Raw genomic sequence first — 22,968 nt, 5'->3', positions numbered from 1 at the left:
CAGAGGACAGAGAAAGCAGAGGACAATGAAAATTGTGGACTTACAAGGCTAAGGGAATACAGACTAATACCAAAGTCAACTGATAAATGGTGGAGATGGAAAATCATAATTTTGCAACCATCTTGGTAAGGAACAGATTAGACAAAAATTACCAATGAATGTTAAATATATGGAAAATTTTTAGGTAGAGCAGGATATTTGCTGGCTTTAAAGTGTTTCTCTACAAAATGGTCAAAATTAGCATCACTAATGGGGGACAATTGGACAGACATTGTGTGTCTCCAGATATGATACCCCGAGAAGGAAAGAACATCTATATTCCTATTGAGAGTGCATGGCTTCAATCTAATCATGAAGAAAGGTAAGATAAATACAAAATGAGAAATAATGTATTTTTAAAAGAGGTTGGGGGGTGTCTATTCTTCATAATTATCAACATCATAAAGAGACAAAGGTTGGAGAAATGGTTCCAGATCAAAGGAGGCTAAAGAGATATGACAACTAAATTTAATACCTACTCTGTTGTACTGAAGAATGAAATAATGCTATGAGTGATATTATTAAGGAAACTGACAACATTGGAATGTGAAAAGTAGATAAGATAAATCTATCGTATCAATATAAACTTTTGAAGTTGATAACTGTACTATGGTTTATATAAGAGAATATACCTATGTCACTATTAAGAAAAATACAATGAAATATTTAGAGATAAAAGGCCATGATGTATGTTACTTATCTTCAAATGGTTCAGAAAACAACTATATGGATGGAGAGATAGAAAATGATAAAGCAGAAATATTATGACTGAGTATTTACCCAGAGAAAATACAAATACTAATTTAAAAAGATACATGCATTCCTATGTTTACTGCAGCATTATTTACAATAGCTAAATATGGAAGCAACCCAAGTGTCCATTGATAAATGAACGGATAAGGAAGATGTGGTATATACATACAATGGAATATTATTTGGCCTTAAAAAGGAATGAGATTTGTGACAACATGAATGGACCTACAGGGAATTAAGCTAAGTGAAATAAGTCAGAGAAAGACAAATACCATATTATTTCACTTACGTGTGGAATGTAAACAAAATGAACAAACATAAAAACCCAAGACTCTTAAATACAGAACACAAACAGGTGGTTGCCAGAGGGGAAGAGAATGGGGGATAGGTAAAATAGATAAAGGGGATTAAGAGGCACAAACTTCCAGTTATAAAATAAATAAGTCATGAAAATGAAATTTATAGTATAGGGAATATAGTGAATAATATTGTAATAATGTTGTATGGTGACAGATGTTGACTATACTTATCATGGTGAGCACTGAGTAATCCATAGAATTGCCGAATCAATATGTTATGTACCTGAAACTAATATAACATTTGATGTTAATTATACTTCAAAAATAAAAAAAAATAAAAAAGGAAATGATAAAGTACATGGGGTAGGATATTAACAATAGGCAAACCTGGTTAAAGTGGACCCTCTTATTTTCACACTGATTTGTAAAATCTAGCTATTCTATTATAAAAAATAAAAGAAACATTGAATTTGTTATTTTAAATGTTTATAGTTTGGTGTGTTGCCAGGGTGAAATCCAATAAATATGATTCAGGAATTCTTCTATCTTAGAGAATATCTCTTGAAGATAAAAGAGAAATTTTGAGATGAATTTTTTGGAAAGTGAGACTTCATTATTTACTCTTAAAGCTAGAATATCTTTGGGGAAAAAAGACCCATGTGAAGAAAAATCATATAAAGAATGCCAGGAATCATGACAAAGCCCAATTTTCATTTCATTAAATTAAATTTTAAATTATATTTTATAGAACTCTCTCTTCAATACCACTTTCAGATATGAAAAAATACATAGAAGGGAAATTACACATTTTAAAGTATTTATCAAGCAAAATGTAATGATAAAAATGTGTGTTCCTGCTAGAACATTAATCTCATCCTTCATGATTAACTATTGCGCTTTTCTTTCATCAGGCTCTGACCTTTAAGGTGTTCCTGTTGTGTGTGTGTTTTAATGCCTAACTTTTCTGGAAAATGTGCAGAGGTCATAATGAGGCATAATTATACACAATATATAATTTTCTTTGGCCTTTTTCAAGTGCTAATTTAGCTATCATTTCTTCCTATAGAATTTTCATAAAAATTTTTTTAAGTGAAAATCTTTTCTTTAGGCTTGGCATGAATTTTATGTTCAATAAGTAATACAGACAGGAAATTTAGCAACGTGTGTATGAATGGTAAGTGAACTCTGTAAAATAACTCCTTATTTATCCAGATGGAAAATTTCTAAAACAGCCTTTTTCCCTCCATACTCTTCTTTAATGAAAAGGAGGCAAATAATAAGTAGCCAACCTCTTTTAGTCCATTTATTGTATTGTATTCCTTTATTGTAAAATGGCTATCACCGATTAGCATAGTGCCTGGTGCATAGGAAGCACTTGGGTGATAATGAGTTATTTTATTATTATTTAGATTGATTTAAAAAATAATATCCAGAGTATGTTTATTGACGTAGAGTGATTTCCCATAACTTAATCATTTGCTATGCCAAACAATAATTGGTAATCAATATGGTGATGCTGAATCATCAAAGAATACGTTTGTTTGAAAATGTTCGAGTTGTCACTAAGCCACAGATGACTTAAATAATTAGACCCTTAGGTTCTAAGTAAGAATACTCTGATTTACAATCATTCTAAATCAGAATCTGTTTTCTTTTTGAAAAATAATATACCTATTGAGTATTATTTCATTCCTATGGAAAATGTCTCTTTGCCTTTAAATAATTAGTAATTTTACTTTCTAAAAAATGTTTTTACATATAGTGTGTAGGGAAAGACATCATTGGTAACAGGACCACCCTGAACTTAGAACATTTATAAAAGTATTTAGAAGAGAGGCAAAATGGGTGTTCATGTAAAAAAGAACTGTTTCCTGGGGGCACCTTGGTGGCTCAGTTGGCTAAGGATCAGACCCCTGATGTCCATTCAGGTCATGATCTCATGGCTTGTGAATTTGCGCCCCACATCGGCTCTCTGCTGTCAGTGCAGAGCCTGCTTCGGATCCTCTGTCCCCCCCCCCCCCCCCACTGCCACTCTCTCTCCCTCCTTCTCTGACTCAAAAATAAATCAACATTAAAAAAAAAAAAAAGAACTGCTTCTTGAAAAGTTAAGAAGCTTTCGTTTTGTAAAACCTTGTTGTAAGCATCATTAGTCATTTGAGATCATCAGGGATAAGAGAACCTATATGAAGACTGATTTGATTTTCACACCATTTTAATGACAAGATAAATTTTCAGCAACTTCGATTTCTATATAAAAAGACACTTTAAAATAAATGAAACATATTTGCAAGCAAGCAAATACACACAGAAGGAATTATTTGGTTTGAATTGCTGACAGTGTAAGTAACTTGATCAACTAATAGAACCAGACTAATTCTATAAACCTTAAAGTATTTTTTTATAAACCAGTGGTTAGGGAATATTGGGATTTAAAGAGGATCTTATGCGTTTTTATGATCCTAATACCTTCTGTCATGTTAGCCCTTGAATAAATTTTGCTGAATAATGTTTGTTTTATGCCTGTAATGGCCCATTTGTTTATAGGGAGTTAGCATGTGTTTTTAATGGCAGGATAAGTGTAAGCACAAAGAAATATTTTAATGATTTTAGTATTGTTACTTATGAAATCATGTATTTATTAATTTTTATTAAATTGACAAAATCCATTATTATATGTCTTGATGGTGTGGAAAAAAACACCAAATTATACATATGGTAATCTTATTCCAAACTTCCCACATAAAATAAATGTAGAAGGGAGAAAGAGCAACGTCACAGTCTATAACGTTGACGGCCAGGGCAGTTTACGTGGTAGACGCACAAAAGGTTTTGTGTACTCTGGCAGATCTTAATGTTCCCTATCTTATGCCTCTGTAGTTAACCATACGTGAAGTTACCTGAGCTAACTAATGAGCATTGGCCATTTTTTTCCAATGTAAATTAGAGCCAAATTTTGTTGCATTTTACATTTGCTTCCCTTAAATTCACTGTTTTAAAGAACATACTCACCAGAGAGTTTGAGTTTTTCACTGTTGTGGAGTATCCAGGGCTGTCCATCCATGCACAGGGGGGTTGTTTCTCTTGTTCTTTGGAAGTCCTTTCCCAGGTTTTGAGGCACTTCTTTTCAACCAGGAGAGTACAAGCCTCAGTATCAGTGATTCTTAAACATGATGTCATAAGGAAATTGTAACCAATAATAAGGTATCAATATTTAAAAATAATTTTTAAGTATGAATTAGCTTTGCTTCAAAGTTATGTATAGAGTAATGTCACTCCATTCAGCTGTATTATGATCCCCTTTATGAGTGAGAGATGGGCAGAGGGTCTTTCCTTACTGGAAATTGCTTATTAATGCTTGGTAAAAGCCTGGAAGGGTCTCACACATGTGAACATCTTCTAGTTTTGTGTGTTACAACAGAAAAGAGAATGATACAAGTTGCTTCATGCAAGGCCTTGTTATACTTCAAAACACAAGTGCAAGTAACATTGAATATTTTCTGCATTGGTAAGGGCCCATCAATAAAGGATCAGATGGTCTGAAGGCATTGGCCAAAATGCCTTTGCTACAAGAAACCATATTACTGTGGGCCTGACTTGCACACATCACTGCATTATTTTACTCTGTAAAATGCAAGTCCATGGCAAGTCTCATATTTAGAGGCCATTGCTATATAAAATGTATGTGGTTGCTTTTTAAGGAGGAGGAAGTAGTTAAAAGCCTTCCTTGAGTGACCCCTCCAAAAGCATGTGGCAGTGGGAGGTGGTAGGGCTCGCAAAGGTAAATTAACTTGTATCTTTCAGACATCTTCTATTCAATAAGAAGGCCCACCTATGGCCACAGTGGGTCTGCGGTGAATACTTATTTCGTTGGCGAATTCAGATTGTTAATAATGATCAGTACATGGGAAATGAAAGTGTATCTGAAACAATCACTGATTATGTTTTTACCTTTGTTTGGGATGAAAAATAAGTTTGAAAAACTGATTCTGAAATGGCCTGGATTTTAAAATGCTTTAGAAAAAAAAAATGCTTTAGAAAAACATTTAGAGAAAGGATTCCAGTCTATCAGTGAATTGAAGTGAGTTTAGGTTATGTCAATTTTCCTGTTGGTTCTGACTGAACTAATGACTTAGTCTGTAATTGACTAACCCTCTAAATCAATCAAAGCCAGGCTATAATAAGTGAACTAAATTTAAATCCTTAAACCAACTGTGGTTGTGGAACAATCTTAAATTTATGAAACAAGGCACACTTTATGTTACTAAAGGTAATATGAAACTAAAATGGAGGCCTCAACAAAATCTAAAAAGCAAAAAATAACTAGGTGCTAATATGTTACATTGATTTTGCAATTGGAAATCTATCTGCCTGTAAGAAAATGGTGTCAGAATTTAGAATACCGTAGACCAGAAATGGGAAAGCTTTTTCTGTAATTGATCAAATCATAAATATTTTGGGCTTTGAATGCCATATGGTCTCTGTCACAACTACTCAACTCTGCAGTTATAGTGCAAAAGCAGCCATAGACAATATGTAAACAAATGTGTGTGGCTATGTTCCAATAAAACTTTATTCATGGACACCGAAATTTGAATTTCAAATAATTTTCACATGTCATGAAATACTTTTCTGATTTTTTTCAACAATTTAAAAAGTAAAAACCATTCTTAGCTCATAGGCCAAACAATAACAGGCAGTATGCCAGATTTAGCCCACCCTGTAGTTTTCTGACCCCTACCTTAAACTAATAAAGCATGAGCTGTAAGAGTAATTTGTGAACTTCAAGACACATCAAAACTGTCAGTGACTCATTCATTCCTCATTAAAGAGTAGGTACTGAACAATATACTATACTTGACAAACACGTTTACCCTGAGTTCAATAATGAAGAAACAACTGGACACATCCAGATTGTGGGTCATTCTATTAAAGTGGCCAGGACTCTTCAGATATGTCAGCTATGAAAGACCAAAGAAGGAAAGAATAAAAGCACAGGGAAACTGTTCAAAGTGAAAAAGGCATGAAAACATGAAAGCAATGCATGAGCTTTGTTTGGATCTGGGATTAAAACAAAAACAACTATAAATGGACATTTTTAGGGCATTTGGAGAAATCTGAATATAGATTTGATATAGATTATCAGATATTACTATATCAATGTTACATTCCTTGGGTGTTATGATGGTATTGTGGACTTGTAGAATAATATTTTTGTTCTTAGATGATTATGTTGAAGCATTTACAGATGAAGTGTTAGGATCTGCAATTTAATTTCAAATGGTTCAATCACACAAAAAAATGTATGTGTGTAAAGAGAGAGAAAAAGCAAAGGTGGTAAGATGTTAACAATACATGAATCTGAGTGATGAGCATGCAAATATTGTACTGTTCATTCAACTTTTAAATAGGTCTGAAATTATTCAAAATAAAAATTGAAAAAAGTATATAAAAACACAGTTGTAAGTTTAATTGGTTCAAGTTAGAAAATTTGAAATACATTCATCAAAATTCTAAAAAATACTAAACTCATTTGGAAATTAAAATAATTCGACTTGTAAGAAATAGCTGGATTATTTCAGTATGTTTTGATATTTGTATCTAATTTGTTCCCAGGAATTTTAGCATGTGTAAAACCTAAACTGGATGAACCAAACACAGCAAAATAATTAAACTCAGATTCGCAAAAGCCCTGAATTTAGATTGTTCTGTTGTTGTGTAAGATGAATATTTATTCAGTGACCAGAAATCTGAAATTTTTTTTCTGTAATTAAAAATTTCAAATACAAAAGAACATTTCACTTCTTCTAGTAGTCAGATCCAGATAATTCTGCATACTATTTTTGCTCACTATGTTTTCGAAAATGTAGAGAAACTAGATAGAAAACAGAATAAATGGGTCATCATTTAATTTGGAGACATCATTCTATTCAAGGATATGAAAGGCACTTTCACAAGGAAAACTATAAACCCTTTGTAGGCAGAGACCATGTTTTAGTTGCCTTTGTATCTCTAATGCCAAACACAGTGCCTCACACAAGTAGCCACTCAATGAATGTTTGTTGAATGACTGAATAAATGAATAAATAAATGGGGGGTGGAGGACCCTGCTTAATATGGAAACAGATTAGGTCTGGATTTGATGTAAGGAAAAGATTCAAGAGGACTCCGGCACTAGACTGGTCCACTAAAGGATGTAATGGATTATTTATTTATTTATTTATTGAAATTTACAATAATAGAATAAACATATATCTTGAATATACTTTTAGAGAAAACCACTTAAATGTTCAGATATTTTTCTACATGTATGATGATGACAGTTCCTCAGTTTCAAGGATTCTGTCTGCTAACATTCATTCAGGTTGAAATGGATCTGAAAATCATGGCATATGAAGGGCAGTTGAGGGAATGAAGAACAGAAATCATTAGCAGCTGGGAGAAGACGAGTAACTGACCTCAGTTATCTTCAAGGTTGCCATGAGAAAGAAGGGGTACAAACACTCTGAGCGGCTCCTCAGGGTTGAGCTAGAATCGTGAGCAATAATGAAAGGCAGGGGGAAAGGCGCCCTATGCAGCTTTTAGCCACCTAAGAAAGAACTTTCCAACAAAGAGACACTCCCAATCATGGGACAGCTTGCCTTAACAAATCATGGACCACTGTCACCGGAAGGTGTGGCAGATTTGGTGTGACCATTTTCAAGGATAACTGGGGAAGTCGTGCCTACACACAGCAAGAGGTTGAGGTGATTCCTTCTCTTCCAACCAGAAAAAGTACTGTTCAGTAAAAGTCATCTTACAAATTCAGTGTTAAAATTAAGTAGATAATTAGTAAACGAATATTGTTAATACCTCATGGTCTTAAACGAGCATATATAACAGGTAAATAGAACATAATGGTCAGTTTGTTCTTTGAAGGTTTTACCAATAGATGTGGCCCTTGGCATCACCCAAGGAAAATTTAGGTTGTCTCAATATATAAAATAGTTCAATACCTCAACAGGGATCCCGAATGCTCTTAGGTAGTTCAAGACTCTAGGATTTCTTCTTTCTCTGCATTTCCGGTCACTATCCCTGCCTACTCTGTTACTTCAAGCCTCCCTTGTTTTCTACAGCTGCCTCCTAATGAGACATTTATCTCTAATCTCTTTCCCCTGTCATCATCTTGCCCACCGCTACTAGATGTCTGCCTAAAACTTCTTTTGAATAATTACTACCTATGCAAAAGCCTAGAATGATTAATCAATTTAGAAATACGTATGGAAAAGATTAGAAGGGACATAACAATTCAAATTGTTATTAAAATGGGAAAATCATAGACTAGTATTTTAAAAATGTTCTTGGTGTTGTACTAATGTTCTAATGATAAATAAAATCAGGTGCAAAAGAAAGACTCCACAAAGTCTTACTACCTACCGTATTACATACAAAAGCTCCAACTTAACTTTTTAAAAGACCCCTCATTAGGTCTCCCAGGCTACCTGTTTTCTCACCACCTCTGCAAGAAAACTTCACTCCTTTTCTATGGTCTAACTTTCGGTTCCCTTCTAGCCCCTTTCTTCCCTCTTGTCCCTCTTTGCTACTTGTTTGTGCCTCTTTTACCACTTTGCTCTGATCCTTGCCTGCAGGACAACCACTGCATCTCATTTGGGTGTTCACTCTGTCCACAGTGTAGGTAAACCTCCGAAGGGCAGGACCTTTGTTCATCGTTGCATTCCCCACATCTACAATAGTCCTTGCAGATAAAAGGTGTTAATTAACTATCGTTTGAGTGAATGATTGCATTACACATTTTTCTAGTTGTTTATATGTTATAGTGTAGGTCTCTCAAAATGAAAAGGTACATGTCATACATATTGCCTAATTCAATACTTCAATTCAGTAAATGTTTACTGAATACCTACTGTGTATCAGGCACTTTAGTAGGTGTTAGGATATAAATTAAAAACTGCATTTAACAAGAGCAGTAAAGACCAAATGGAATATTTTTCAGCTGATTTCTTTTTGCACAAAATAAATACACCTGAAATCTATATTCTAAATCAAAATAGTCAAATTTTCTAGACTTTTCTACCATCTTTCTATCAAACCCATTCAAAAGAATTACATAGAATAAATATGAGACATACTAGGTATTCTGAAATCCAATATTAAACCATTAATGATAAGTAGAAATAAAAAAATCTAAGATAAGTTTTTCTTGGTTTAGGGGACCTGGCATTTAATCATTTGTGTTCCAAGATCTGTGCAGTGATCAGAAAGATTTTGAAAATTGTAAAGGCTTCACATGTAGTTTAATTTTAAGCCTCTTATGCGATATGGATATTTTGGAAGCTACTACATATTCTAGTTTTTCCAGAACCAGATGTAATAATTTGGTAAAGAACACAGGTAGAAGAGATCACTGATTTTCCTTTTCCCCCAATGAACTATGTTTATTATGCCAATTTTAATTACCATGCAATCTAATGGTTTAAGGCTTATATTTTCCACATCACTAGACATCATAAACATGAAAGCATTTTATACTGTCATTATACATCAATGTTTGTACTTGGTTATACATATATACAGAAATTATTCACACATCTTAACCTTGCTATTTCCTCCTTTCAAACCAACATAATTTTACCGTGAAAGCAGCTTTTTAATAAATGGTATAAGAAATACAGCAAGGCACACTTTTTTAAAAAACTTTTTTCTCATTACCACCTCAAGAAGCATAAAAAACGAAAATGTTGTACATAATTTAATAGTAGAATGTCACCAGTTTATAATATACAACACCATATAGTTGTTTCTTGAAGTGCTGCATAGATAATTATTTTTAAAATGAAATAAATAAAACTGCGCTTTTATAAGTTGCTTAATTTTGAAAGAAGGACCAGTGTTTCTTCTGTATGCTGCAATCAAATCAAATGTTGGCCTTTTAGGTAAATCTCTTTCAATAAACATAGGCATCATACCATTTAAAAAAATCCAGATCGAAACATGAAATTGGTCAAGTACCGGCAGGGAGGGGGGGAGGGGGTCATTCCAGACAGGTGAATTTAATGGACCATCAATTTGGTGGACCGCAGAACTTTAAAGAGTAGATGGGGAGGGAGGAGGCAAACAGAAAAGTCTCGCTGGAGAGGCGGGGTTGGTAGAGGTAGCTTGGGAGAGGAATCCATGGGAGAACAAGCAGCTTTGCCGAACTTCAAAGACAATCACCTAAAGAAAACCAGTGCACAATCCAGATCACAAGGCTCATGTGGACAAATCGCATTCGGAGGGAAGTTTCATCTTGGGAGAGGTCAATGTAACAAATGGCAGTGACGTGATGGAACCACAGACCAGCCCAGGGTGGGACTACGAGGCCACCCCCGAGTTACAGCCAGGCTTATCTACAAGAAACAAGAAAGTGACAAGAAAAGGTATCAGAAGTGTCTGTTTCATTTGCAAAACCAGCCCTTTGAGGAATGCTGCCATTTTGGAACTACCTGCTGATATTCTGAAATAAGAAGATACATAAAACATAGTAATTTTAATAGCCCAAGATTCGTATTACTGACAACAGTGTTTCAGAATCCACTGAAAAACACATTGATTTTTTTTAAAGTGACATGGTTTTGAATAAAACAAGAAAAGTCATCAAGTTTGACCTTTTCCCTGGATATAATCTGCTCCTCTGCTTGTGAACTTGGTTTCAAACACTCAAGATAGCTTCAAATCACTATGAAAATGTGAGGCTGCTGGTGCCAAGTGAGGCAGCAAAATATCAACAGTGATTCACCGACTGGGAACCTGGGCCCTCAGGTGGTTTAACCTTTACTTCAGCGACTGTATGTGTGACAGCAAAACTGAACAATTCGGCTATTACATAGTGGTAGAGTATTCATAGCATCGTTATACTCCCAAATGTTTCAGCCCCTTGTCTGTAAAAGCAGATAACTTGGGCTTCTAGGTCAAATACGAATGCATTTCATTTAAGGTACAGATGCACTGTGCAAATAAGAATGACTCAATTATATCTGTACATCTTGATAGCTCAGATACAAATTCGTTCCAAACTCAGTCAGTTCTGCCTATTTCTAATTGGCTGAAAGCAACAAGTCGGATGTGAGGAACAACTGAATTCCAGGTACAGGCAATACAAGATTTAGTTTCTTTAAGTCTGCTGACCAGCTCTCAAACAAAGCAGGCTTTTGCTTGTCTGGGTTTAAAAGGAGTTCTGATGTCTGATGTCAGTTTGCTTTACTATCTTTCTAGAACTAAATATTATCATTCTCCATCTTTCTCTCTCTGTATAATCTTGTAACCCGTTTAAAAGCCAGAAAAACTAGCAAATTAGGTTTGGGCTGAAGCCACAGGAAGCTGGGGAGAAAAGGCAGGTTCTCAAGAACGTGGAGAGATAGATAGACAGGAACAGATGGGACAAAATTTGGTACAGTAAAATGCTTCAATAACTCAAGAAATATCATGGTGCATTGTTCACATGCTGAGGACATGACTCATTGGAAATCTGGACATTGAGTAAGGACTCCTTAGGTGAGGCAAAGCTGGCCTTACCAAATGCTGGTATTTAAATTCTCTATGGATAATCAATTCTTTCAACTTGGCTCACTTGGAGAGGGACAGGCAAAATTGATTGAAACACAGATCTGGGGTGTGTGTGTGTGTGTGTGTGCTCGTGTGTGATAGGTGATGCCAAATAAAATCTTCATTATTTAGCATGGTAGGGCTAGTTACTCAGAAGGGCTGGATAATTTTTTTTAATTTTTAAATTTTATATTTAAAAAAATTTTTTTTTAATTTATTTTTCAGTCAGAGACAGACCATGAGCAGGGGAAGGACAGAGACAGAGGGAGACACAGAATTCGAAGCAGGCTCCAGGCTCTCAGCTGTCAGCACAGAGCCTGATGCAGGGCTCAAACCCACGAACTGTGAGATCATGACCTGAGCTGAAGTTGGATGCTTAACCGACTGAGCCACCCTAGCGCCCCCAGAAGTGCTGAATAATTAAAAAACATTTCATATCCACCAGAACCTTGATTTATTAAAGTGATTTTGAAGGTAACTTTGATAAGATTATACTTGTATTCTTTAGTGAAAAACTAATAAACTATCACCAAGAGTAGTTTCTTAAACCTGCTTGGCCAGCTTCAGATCATATTAAATACTTAGTGTCAATCAAACTAACAGAATAAGAACTTATGTTGTATATGTGAGGAATGTGTGGTGTTCAAGTTTTCTCAGTTTGTAAAAACTGAGTAGCAGCAATTTTACTAGGTATGTGTATGCTCAAGCATGCGTAATTATAAGTGATTGCTGAAAATCTAAAATCTTTGAACTACCAACAATCAAATTTGCAGACCAATAAGATAGGAAAAGCAATGGCGCTAAAAAGATCTGAAGGAAATATATGAGTCCTAAGGAAACACAACCCCTCCAACACATACACATATACACACACAAACACACAAACAAAACTGAAAAACAGAGTAAACCAAAAGGGAAAAAGAAAGGACACATTGGCTGCATGTGATGAGTTAAATTTTTATACCACAGGATTTATCCAGCCTGAAGTTTACGGTTAAATCATTCACCAAAGATCAGAGGCTTATGATGAGGATTATGAAGAAATAACTGTCAGAATACAGCAGAAAGATTAGTGCAAAGTACATCTCTTAGGCAGGTCCTAGGAGGCACTCTAGACATACATTATGTGCTTCCTCCAAATTAGGCAGAAATATCTGGATCTACCCAGTTACCTTTCCTTTGATGTGATTTGCTAGAACTGACCTCTCTATTTTTGTAGAAACATGACACATAAATGAAAATAGTGAAAAGCACAGCAGTGTGCCTAGAAATCAGAGGAAATGCATCCTGTGTTAGATCATGTTTAAAATTCCAACGGTTTCAGTGGGTTTTTAATTAGAGCAGTAATTGAAAAACCTTCTCAAAAATTTTTGAAAAAAATATTTGTTACCAGTGCAGACTGTATCTGCTATTCTAAGTTGAAGTTCCTCCAGATGACATCATAATTTCATCACCTGAGAACTTATTTCTTAAAAAAAAAAAAACAATAGCCCAGCAAATTGAATATGGTGTATTTTATTACCCTGATAGAGCACCCTGACTGATGGTTTTGAAGTGACTTTAAAAAGTAGACCACTTTTTGCTCCCTTGAACCTTGTAGGAAGAACAATGAGAACAGTTAAGCTTTTAGAGACATGAAGTCTCATATTTACCAAATAATTTTACTATGTATTCTGATAACACCAAGGGCATGTCAATGTTTTGAGATTAAATAACTCATCCTGGTTAGTAGTATTTTAACAAAATGTAAATGTTTGTACCCAGGTACCCAAGGCTAATGACTGGTGAAAAATCTGGGCATTTGGGTATTTTGTCTGCATGATACTGAGAAAAATGAATAGGGCAGTAAACATGGCTATTTAAATGGCCCTCGGGTGATAATAAGTCACTTGGGGGCGATGTGAGTTCTGCAGAAGTAAAATCTGGCTGCTTCCCCATTGCCTGAGATAGGGCCAGGAACCACATCTCGGGGGCGGGGCAGGGGGGTGCTCAAGAAAATATTGCTGGCTGGCAGGCGGGCTAGCTGATAGGTTTACACTGTGGTGTCGGTAAAAGGTGAGGGATGCACAGATCCAACAGCACTTTCACTTCCCCGGGTCTAAAGGTGGAGCTGCTTGTCATTTACATGTCAATTCTCTATCTATGTAAGGGACAGAAGAAATTCCCAGAGTGCCTAAAAGGGAAGAGTGTGACCCGGAGACTTCTCCAGTGCCAGAGCTTCTGGAGCTCCGGATCTCAGCATGACTGGTGACTTGAGAGTCATGGTCACATGATATGCTCAGAGTGGTGTTACTTTCAAGCCTTTTATCCCCTTTCAGAAGGCAGAAATCAGCCAGGCTCCGCCAGCCTCTGCCGAAGTTGGCAGAGCCAGCAGTACAATCGGTACTAATAGAACTTGTTTAGAAGCAGCTTATGGAATTGCAGTTACTCTCCCTTAATGGTCAGTTTTACTGCATACTGATGGAGGATGTGATTATAGGGTGGACATGTTTCACAGAAAATACATTTCTCTCTCTCCTGCTTTTGTTCCCACTTGCAGCCAATTGTAAATTGAGTCTGAAACACAGAAAATTAGTTGAGCTACATGAGTAAGTAGGATGTCTTCCTTCAGTTTTGCATACTGAGTTTATTTTTAGGGTATATATATGGTATAGATTCCCCCCTCCCCATTTCTAGCAGCTCTACATGGAATCACACATTTTAATGAGCTTAGGGCACAGGTGTTGCAGGAAAAAAAAATAATGATGTTTGCCATTCATCTTTCAAATTAAATAATGTGTTTTTAAATAGTAACTTTTTTCATAATACATTATGGGAACAACATTTATCTGTCACATTTTAAAAGATGTATTTGTAATAAATGTAAATTACTTTTAGAAAATCAGTAATTAGGCTCATCAAAAAATAAACAATCTGCCACAAAAAAGATAATCTTTAGCATAGTTAAGTATAATAACTGTTATTTGAATAAGTTAACAAATTAGGGTAGATTGCTTCTGTAATTCATTTCCTATAGCACGAGTTTAGGTTACAGCATTAAGCTTCTTGGAGTGGGGGCTGGAGACACCATTCGGCACCTCATACTTTGGTGAAATACAACTCTCAACATTCAAAAGCTCAAATTTTCTTCTTTAGACTTGATTGAGAAAGTATATTCATCACTGGGGTTTAGAGATGGAAAATAACAGAATTTTTGTGTCACTTTCAGAGCTATATCATCATCTCAGAATAATCAATCAATAGCTGTCTTATTAAATACGAAGAGTGGAATGACTTTCTTAAAAATTTTGATGGAAATCAGCCTGTCACCTTGAGGCAAAATTCAAAAATTCTGTTTTTATCAAAACGCCATTAACTTGTCATGTATTCTCTCTGCATTTGCTTTCTGGGCCTGTTCTCGGTCTGTGTGTGGATAAATAAAAGCTTCTTCTTTAACATCAACTTTCCCCTCCTATTTGAATCCTCAGACTCGGCCATGATCAGGAGCTGTGACAGCACAGCCTTCCACTGGGGAAGCAAATGTGATGATAGTTACATTAGACAGAAGCATAAAAGGAAGGCCCAGATCAGGAGATGCAGCCTTTAACCTAATCATTGTTCATTTCCAGGCACTGAAGGGTGTGGGCATCTCTGCGTGCAGGAAACTGAAGTGGGAAGCATTGTCACTGTGCATGCATTTTGATCAGAGGCTATAATTGTAATTGGGAGAACCTTTTTTCCTCCCTCCATGGAAGGTCCTAAATTATCTGGCTACTTCCTCAAATTTTGTATTCTTCTTGCCAGAATGATGTCATAAAGATAATGTCACTAAAAATGTCAATTGTGACTGTTTCTCTCCCTTTTGCTTCACAGTTACTTGCATTGCTGGGAATATGCCTTCCACCTAAATGTCTTATTCAGATCAGTATCTGCATGACCAGTCATTTTGACTAGTCTGTTCTCCTCTCTCCTATCATGGCATTGTTGACTCATACACTAAATATGTACATTAAACTATATTAAAAATATATATTAAAATGAGGACTATACATACCTTTCAATGAGATGATTTTCATGCGTGGAGAGGGTTGCATTCTACCTATGCATATTTTTATGTTGTTCTTCATGAAGATTTAGAAGGTTTTCTTCACAGGTTAAAGTTTTGGGGTTGGGATGCAATGCAGCCTTGTCTTTTGGCTGCTTTGCCTTTGAGGAGAGCCCTGGAACTCTAGATTTGGCTGAAGCAGCATTATGTTCTCCTGGCATTCCAGATTCACCTGTGTTTTCCAAACTTTCCTTTTCACTGCCCAGCCTTGAAGTAGTTAACTCTGAGCTTTTCCCATGGACAGTAGCTCGGGGTAAACCACCCCCTTCCTTTCCAACATCAGATTCTTTCTGATGGGGAGAACCTGAAAGAGCCACCATGTCTTCCTCATCGGCCACGAGAGAAATATCATTGAACTTAGAAGAGCCAGATGCTGCTTGTTGTGGCAAGGCAGCTTCAACGGAAACAGGTTCATTTGGAGGAGCATTGGGGAGACAGGGCTCAACTCCATCTGGGTCATCTTCAACACAGGCCTCAAAGAAGCATTCCGTGTCCTCCTTGTCTTCTAAGCCAGAATCGCTAATGTCCAGCGGCAATGGAGTGTTGCTCTTCTCCTCTACGTAATTGGTGACCTCCCCACAATCACTGTCATGAGATGAGAGAGATAAATAGGAGTAAAAGTCCCCTTTTCTCAGCTGGATGGGCCGGTGAGAATGTTCTAACACCTTCTCCTTGATTTGAGTTAATGAGGTAGGAGCAGCTGCCTCATTTTCAGGTTGAGATTTACTTTTTAGGGCCGTTGAAGCCATGTCAATGATTTCCTTAACAAAGTCATGTACTGAGCAATCTTCAGCATCTTTTTGATGGAAAACATCTGGCTCACAGTCACAACAGGAAATGTTGTCGCTGACAGAAACATTCTCCTCTGTTTCATTTTGTTCAAGTGCTAGGCAGCAGGGAGCAGATTTTCCAGCCATATTTGGTACATCATTAGGTGAAGGTTTCAGTACCTCAGAATCCTGTCTATTGATAATGCTGGTTTCTGAGGGCAGTTCTGGGCAAGACTTCTCAGTGGGAATAGAAGCAGTAGTTGGGTTTTCAACATGGTGGTGGTTTTGACATTTCTTTGGACGATGTCTAACGGTTTGGGGAACAGATTCTTTTCCAGCAATATTTGAATCATCTGAGCTATCCATAAATACTTTACACTTACAATGCTCACTGTCTGAATTCTTTTTCCCAGTTGAACCAAGATTATCTGATTCCTTTGAAATCCCATTCTGTTTGTCTTTCTGCCTTTCTGGAGTGCCTTCAATATTGCCATTTTCCATGTCAGCCACATATGGATCTTTATTAACTTTGAAAACATTTTTCTTATTTTCACCCTTTGTCCCTATCTCATGGGTGTTGGATAAATTCTTACCATTTCCATTATTTTCAGAGAGACATTTTATGGAGCTGTTTAGTAGAGCCTCAATGTTCAGGGTATCAGACGGATTGGTCATCTCACTACTACTTACATCCTTACTGCCCTTTATTTCATCACCGATATTACACCTTCTTTTATCTTTTGTCAAGGAAATCTTTGGTCTAATCCAGGTCTGTAGTTCATTCTTTATATAGTCCAGCCCTGACATCAAGTTGCATTCTTCATAAATTTCATCATCTGTTGCAATACTGGAATCATCATCTTCATCTTTGATGCATAGCTCTTCTTCTGTCAAGGTGAGGGTAGAGCTGGAAAGGAGGTCACTGTCATCTTCATCATCAGTGCAAGCAGAGGTGCAAGAGACATTAACGATCATGCTGACATTGACGTCGCTTTCATCAGCCACGGAACGAGTCAGGCGCTTCCTGAATGATGCATTTGATTCCGGGACCTTGTTCTTGTGTAATACAATATCCTCTGAGCAAAGAGAGAGCTCATCACTGCTGCTAAGTTCTGTAAGAGATGCTGGCGAGTCTTCATTGATAGAGGATGCTATGTCCAATGATAGCTGGCCAGTAAAGGGCATCTTTTGGGAACTACTTTGGAGAGTGATATCAGAAACACTTCGCTTTATCTTTTGCTCTGAAGGGCTCTGGATATTCTCTAAACGATTCAGGAGATCTAATGTCCTTTTACTCAGTTCACCAACTGAGCCACTGCTCACACTTATGTCCCCAGAGCTGTGACAGCTAAAAAGATCCTCATTGCTTTTATAGGATGTCAACCAACTTTCTAAAGAAGTGCTTCGCTGGAGGCTGTCACTGCCATTTTTAAGGATGCCCAATCCAAATAAATCACCCCCTGGAGAAAGAGACTCAATAGATGAACTATGTGATAAAAGGGAGAGCTGTCTGGCATTCTGCATGCCAGTGAATGTCTTCTGCACATCGCCACTTTTAGATGAGTTTCGATCCATTTCATGGGATGTACTTGCCAAAATCTTTTCATGGGGAGGTGCATCTGGTTGTAACTCTGTAGCCTGATGTTTAGATTTGCAGGATTTTTTATCAAAATAAAAACCACGAAGCAGGGGATCCTCCACATGTGCTTTTTCACTTTGTGACTGTTTCATTATCATTGGCAATTTGAGTTTTGAGCCTTGGAGGTACGAGTAATCATAAAATGTAAACACATCATGTTTTCCTTGTAATTCTTCTCCCAAACAATCAGGGGTATATTTGGTAACACTGTTTAAATCTCCAACTTTTCCATTTACACAACCCACTGGTGAAATGGATGGCTGAGAGCTATCTGGAAGCTTAATACGTTCCTCCTCATCTTTAAATTTTTGCTTTAACACGTTAACTGCATCTCCCATTTGTGGGTCCAGATGTTCAGTTTCAGGGTTACTTGGGGACCCATCCACCATATTGAGCAAGCACATTTCAGAGTTGGTAGTGGTTTCAGTGTCTCCCTCGCTGACGATTCCACTCTCACTGCCTGAATTCTGGCTCATGTCTCCTCCATGGCACGGGCAGGGCTTCACCAAACTGGAACCTCCTAGAAGGTCTGGCAAAGACTTGGTAGATGAAAATGAAGAGTCTTTACTGAGACTCTTAGTTAAAACACTAGGCTGTGTCATGCTGGTGAACTTCGGGTTGTTTTTCAAGAACGGCATGTTGCTGTCTTCATAGAGTTCAACATTGTGAAGGCTGTACACTTGGTAAATGTGTGGACTAGAGGGGACAGTGACACTTGAGGCATACTGAGACCCCCCATGGTCACCTGCCTCTTCTTCATAACCAGGGTCCTCACCACCTATCTCTTCAAGCTTTAAGGAAGGCATGAGAGATTGGGGTTCTTGATCAAGGTCATTTGACTCTTCATTCAAACTAATTAACTTGTTACTTATGTCAGTTTCATCCCATTCCAGGGCATCCTCACTTGTCCCATTTAGGTCCATCAAGCCAGGATCAATCACATTCAAAGTCTCCTGTGTAGGAGAAAGGGGGAAAAAAAGAAGAATTAGGGAACACATGTATGAACACTTTATCCATTCAAAATCTCTTGGAAGAATCAGGAAAGAAATTTTCCCCAAGCATGGATTTGAAAGAGAACATAATTATCAGCTCTATTCTTCTCTGGAATAACATCCAAAATTATTGAAATAGGTTTTTCTACCAATAGCAATTTGTCACTGAAGGCAATCACATTGATTAAAGTGTAAGATTATTACAGTCCAGTTGTAAGTTTTGGAATTAACCATTTCCTATTGATTCTTCTACATTCTTAACCTAGGATTGGGAGAAGATAAAACTTTCAGGTAAATTGAGGACAGCCTACGACATCTTTAAGGCACATTCACTCTGATGCTCTTCATTTGGCAGTCCACAGTGGAATAGTATCTACACCTACAAATGGCAAACCCCCTCATGCATCTAATTCTTGGTTTTCCGTTTGAAGCGGCCTTTGCTTTGGGGAAATGGGATACACTTACGGCCACCTGTAGAACGATTCATGGTCAGAGACCCTTCCTTGTCTCTCCTTTCTTCTGCCATCCCTTTCAGGGCTTTCTGCCTCTTGAGAATTTGGCCCTGCTCCCAAATAGACCCAAGACAAGCAACACCTGACTGGTTTCCTCACCTATATCTTTCTGGACCCTGAGTCTCGGGCCCCAGTTCTCTCAGTCTCTCTCTTCCCCAGTCTCTTTCTATGACAGAGATTCTACTTTGATCTTGTTAACTTGTCTCACTATTGTCAGTCCTGCCCCTATTTATTACAGGCCCCTAGGGCCCGCCTGTAGCCCTAGAATAACAACTATCTGAAGACTTTTCTGGCTCTCAAGTTTGATTTAGCCCAGATTCTCTTGGGCTGCACTCTGCCAGCACAGTTGAGATCCTTGATCTTTCCTTGGACTTCCTGGTTTTAACTTGGTTTAAGTAGAGCTTGACACATAGTGGGACACAGTGGTTTGAATGAGTTCCTGGATCTGTCCAAAATCCTTCACCATCCTCACTTGCTGCCCAGCTGTCTGGATTCATGCTAGAGCCAAGAGAGGTGATATGAGTGTGCAGGCCCTGACAGGCTCACCTATACACAGAAACTCAAATAGAATTTTCAGCTTGGCTTATGTTTATGCAGGGTAGTCAGGCAGATGACCATGGCTCTGAAACTATGCAGAATGGGTGAAATGCTGACTTTGCTGCCTACCAGCTGCGTGGCCTTGGGCAAGTTTCTTAGCCTTTCAGAGCACCAATCCCTTTATATCACTTGTTAAGGGGGGTTAGGACTATCTATATTTTGAGAGGATTCTGAATACTAACAAGCTAATGCTTTCAAAGAGCTTGAGGAGGCCATTGATATAAGGTAGCTATAATTCTGAATACATGTAGCATTGCTCTAGAGTGGGTTCAGTCCATTCATAATGGGTTCTTCTTGCCCACCTTCTTCTCTCCTTCTCATTATTCCTTTCAGTTTGTCCTAAAAACCATAAGGGATTCATGATATGGTAGGTAGAGAGAGATGTCACACAGTATAATAGGTCAGCATATTTGCATTACAATTCAGAATTATTTTAACAGTATGGTTGAAAAACAAGCAATGATGCTTTTTTCCTCAGTAGTGGGGAAAAGGCTTCACCAGCAGCCCACTCACAAAACTTTCCTAAGAAGCCCTCAATCCTTCCTGAAACTAGTACTTAAAGGATACCACACAGTCTCATTAAGTGTAAAATACCCATTAGCACTTTATTATACTGGATATGTAAGAGATTATCTGTCTAGCCTACTTAAGTTTAAAAGAGTCCAGTTACAAAGTAAACATTAATTAAAGGATATTTTTAAATTTTATAACAGAAATCTTTCTTGCTGCCAATGTTAGAGCAGTTAATCTAGAACACTGGCAGTCATCATACTCACTTAGGTATGGAGTACATTCACGGTGATGAATTTTTATTAGAATTTCTGTTTATTCTTTGCTTGCCGATAAAGGAAGTACTAATGACCGGTTAGTATGGCTAATGAATGTTAACATCTTCAGCTGTAGAAACAATCAATCAGTCTAATCAAATAGTATATTAATTTCAAATACTATCTTGCCTGACACTGTACTCTGAGAGTGCTAATAAATAATTGAACTAGTCTTTCAAAGAAGCTCCCTTTGTAGCTCTCTGGTCGACTTAAACATTTAGCAGCACAGATTTTCCCTGGGAGTCCCAAACCTGGGGGCTCACTCTAGATGCAGGAGTTGTGCCATCTGGGTGTGTGTCAGAAGCCCAGCCCACGTGATGCCTATAACTTGGACTTGTCTTCTGTGACACAGTTGTTCTCTGACCAAATGCTGCCTCTGTGACTTTACAAATGTAAGCCTCAAAACTTACAGCAGCACCTAAAAGAGCAAATCCTTTGCTCAATAAAATAGTTGGAGTGGGAAATTTCCATCAGAAAAGATTACACTTTTGGATGTAATGCTGTCCTTTCGCCTCCTTAACTCTCTCTTCCTCTACATCTCTTAAATTTATTGTAACTGCTGACATTTTTTATATGTCAATTCCTGGGAATATCTGACAAGATACTTTAGAAAAATCATTCACTTTAGACTTTAAAGTTTACATATTAAGGAAGTGCTATTTGTTCTGCCCTCATTCACTCCCTTCTGTTGTGGATTAAATTCTGTCAATATTTTCAATAAAATCTCCATTTCCTCAAGACTTAATGTCAAACATAAAACATCCCCTGGGGGCAAGAGAGTGTGTAAAGTTTCTGAGAGGATGGGCATTGGAATATTTATATAACTAAAAAGTATCTGTGAAAAAAATGATGCATGTTAGAGCGATGTAACTGGCAGGAAAATTATTTGGTCGAATGCTCTCTTTGATGATAGCTCAATGGCCAATAATGCTCAAGCTAATTAACTGTATTTTGTTGTTGTTTTCTAGAGGTTCTGTCAGGTACTTTTTTTAAAGACACAAATGTTCCTGTCTTTGATACAGTGATAAATCAAAAATGAATTCAGACAAAATCTAAGAATATTTGACTGAAACCAAAAGGATGGTGAGTAGTACATGAGGTTCCAATAGAAAGTCTGCAATTCAGGGATAATTCAGAATTAAATTAATTTGTGCAAGGGTCCATCATTCATAAACTTTGCCTCACTGGTATAGAATTTGGCCTAAACCTAAAGCTCTATATAAATAGCTGTGGGCACACACACACACACAGCCCTTCAAGATCTGCTCAAGAAACAAATGGAATTAATTGGTGCTCTTTTTTTCTTTGTTTTATTCTTGGAAACAGGTGGTTTATTTCAACACAATATATACAGAGAAAGTGAAAGGGGCTGGAGAAGAGATGATGATGTTGGTGAGAGAATGAAGATTCCAATTCTAGTAAGTAATATCTATCCAAACTCATTTCCTTCTGCATTTGTATGGCTTCAATTGAATTAGGTCTTCCAGGATCACATTTCTAGGATTTTCTAAAAATTTTAGGTTACATTGTGGGTTTTTGTAAGAGATGAGAAACACATACCGGCTAAAGAATGGGGACAAAGGAATCTGACGTTCTATAAAACAAGCCAACAGAGATACAATACAGCTACTTCTAGACTCCTTTAATTTCCTTTAAAAGGTTGCATCTTTTGAAAAATTAAAGAATGTCAGAAAGATCAGGATGAACTGGATGTTCCAGTCGAACTTCTGGCACTCTACACCATTAGGAGGTCTTGCAATTTGTGTTCCCCCCATTTATTCTAGATCCAGGAGATTAGTAAAGCAACACCACTTGCAAAGTCCTGGGAAGAGAGTTTTATCTATAGAAAAGTGAAATACAACAGAAACACACAAATAA

General features: G+C 37.1%; 1 protein-coding gene across 12 annotated transcripts in view; it reads right to left on the bottom strand.

Moving 5' to 3' along the window:
- Positions 1 to 9,824: 9,824 nt before the first annotated feature.
- The window catches only part of AKAP6 (A-kinase anchoring protein 6), a 554,906-nt gene continuing 541,762 nt past the window's right edge, over positions 9,825 to 22,968 (bottom strand). For 10 of the 12 annotated variants that reach the window (XM_042989539.1, XM_042989537.1, XM_042989535.1 and 7 more), the window contains 2 exons: positions 15,703 to 19,115; positions 9,825 to 10,474 (listed from right to left, as the gene is read on the bottom strand). In XM_042989539.1, coding sequence (XP_042845473.1) covers positions 15,744 to 19,115 — 3,372 coding nt within the window. In that variant the 3' untranslated portion in view covers positions 9,825 to 10,474; positions 15,703 to 15,743. Of the gene's footprint in view, positions 10,475 to 13,963; positions 14,226 to 14,872; positions 15,177 to 15,702; positions 19,116 to 22,968 lie in introns of those variants that run through there. The other 2 variants (XM_042989540.1, XM_042989542.1) reach the window with 2 other exon arrangements.

This window comes from Panthera tigris, chromosome B3 (assembly GCF_018350195.1).
Source record: "Panthera tigris isolate Pti1 chromosome B3, P.tigris_Pti1_mat1.1, whole genome shotgun sequence".
Taxonomy (NCBI): domain Eukaryota; kingdom Metazoa; phylum Chordata; class Mammalia; order Carnivora; family Felidae; genus Panthera; species Panthera tigris.
Note: the sequence above shows the minus strand (reverse complement) of the source record. Positions and strands in the feature narration are given on the sequence as shown.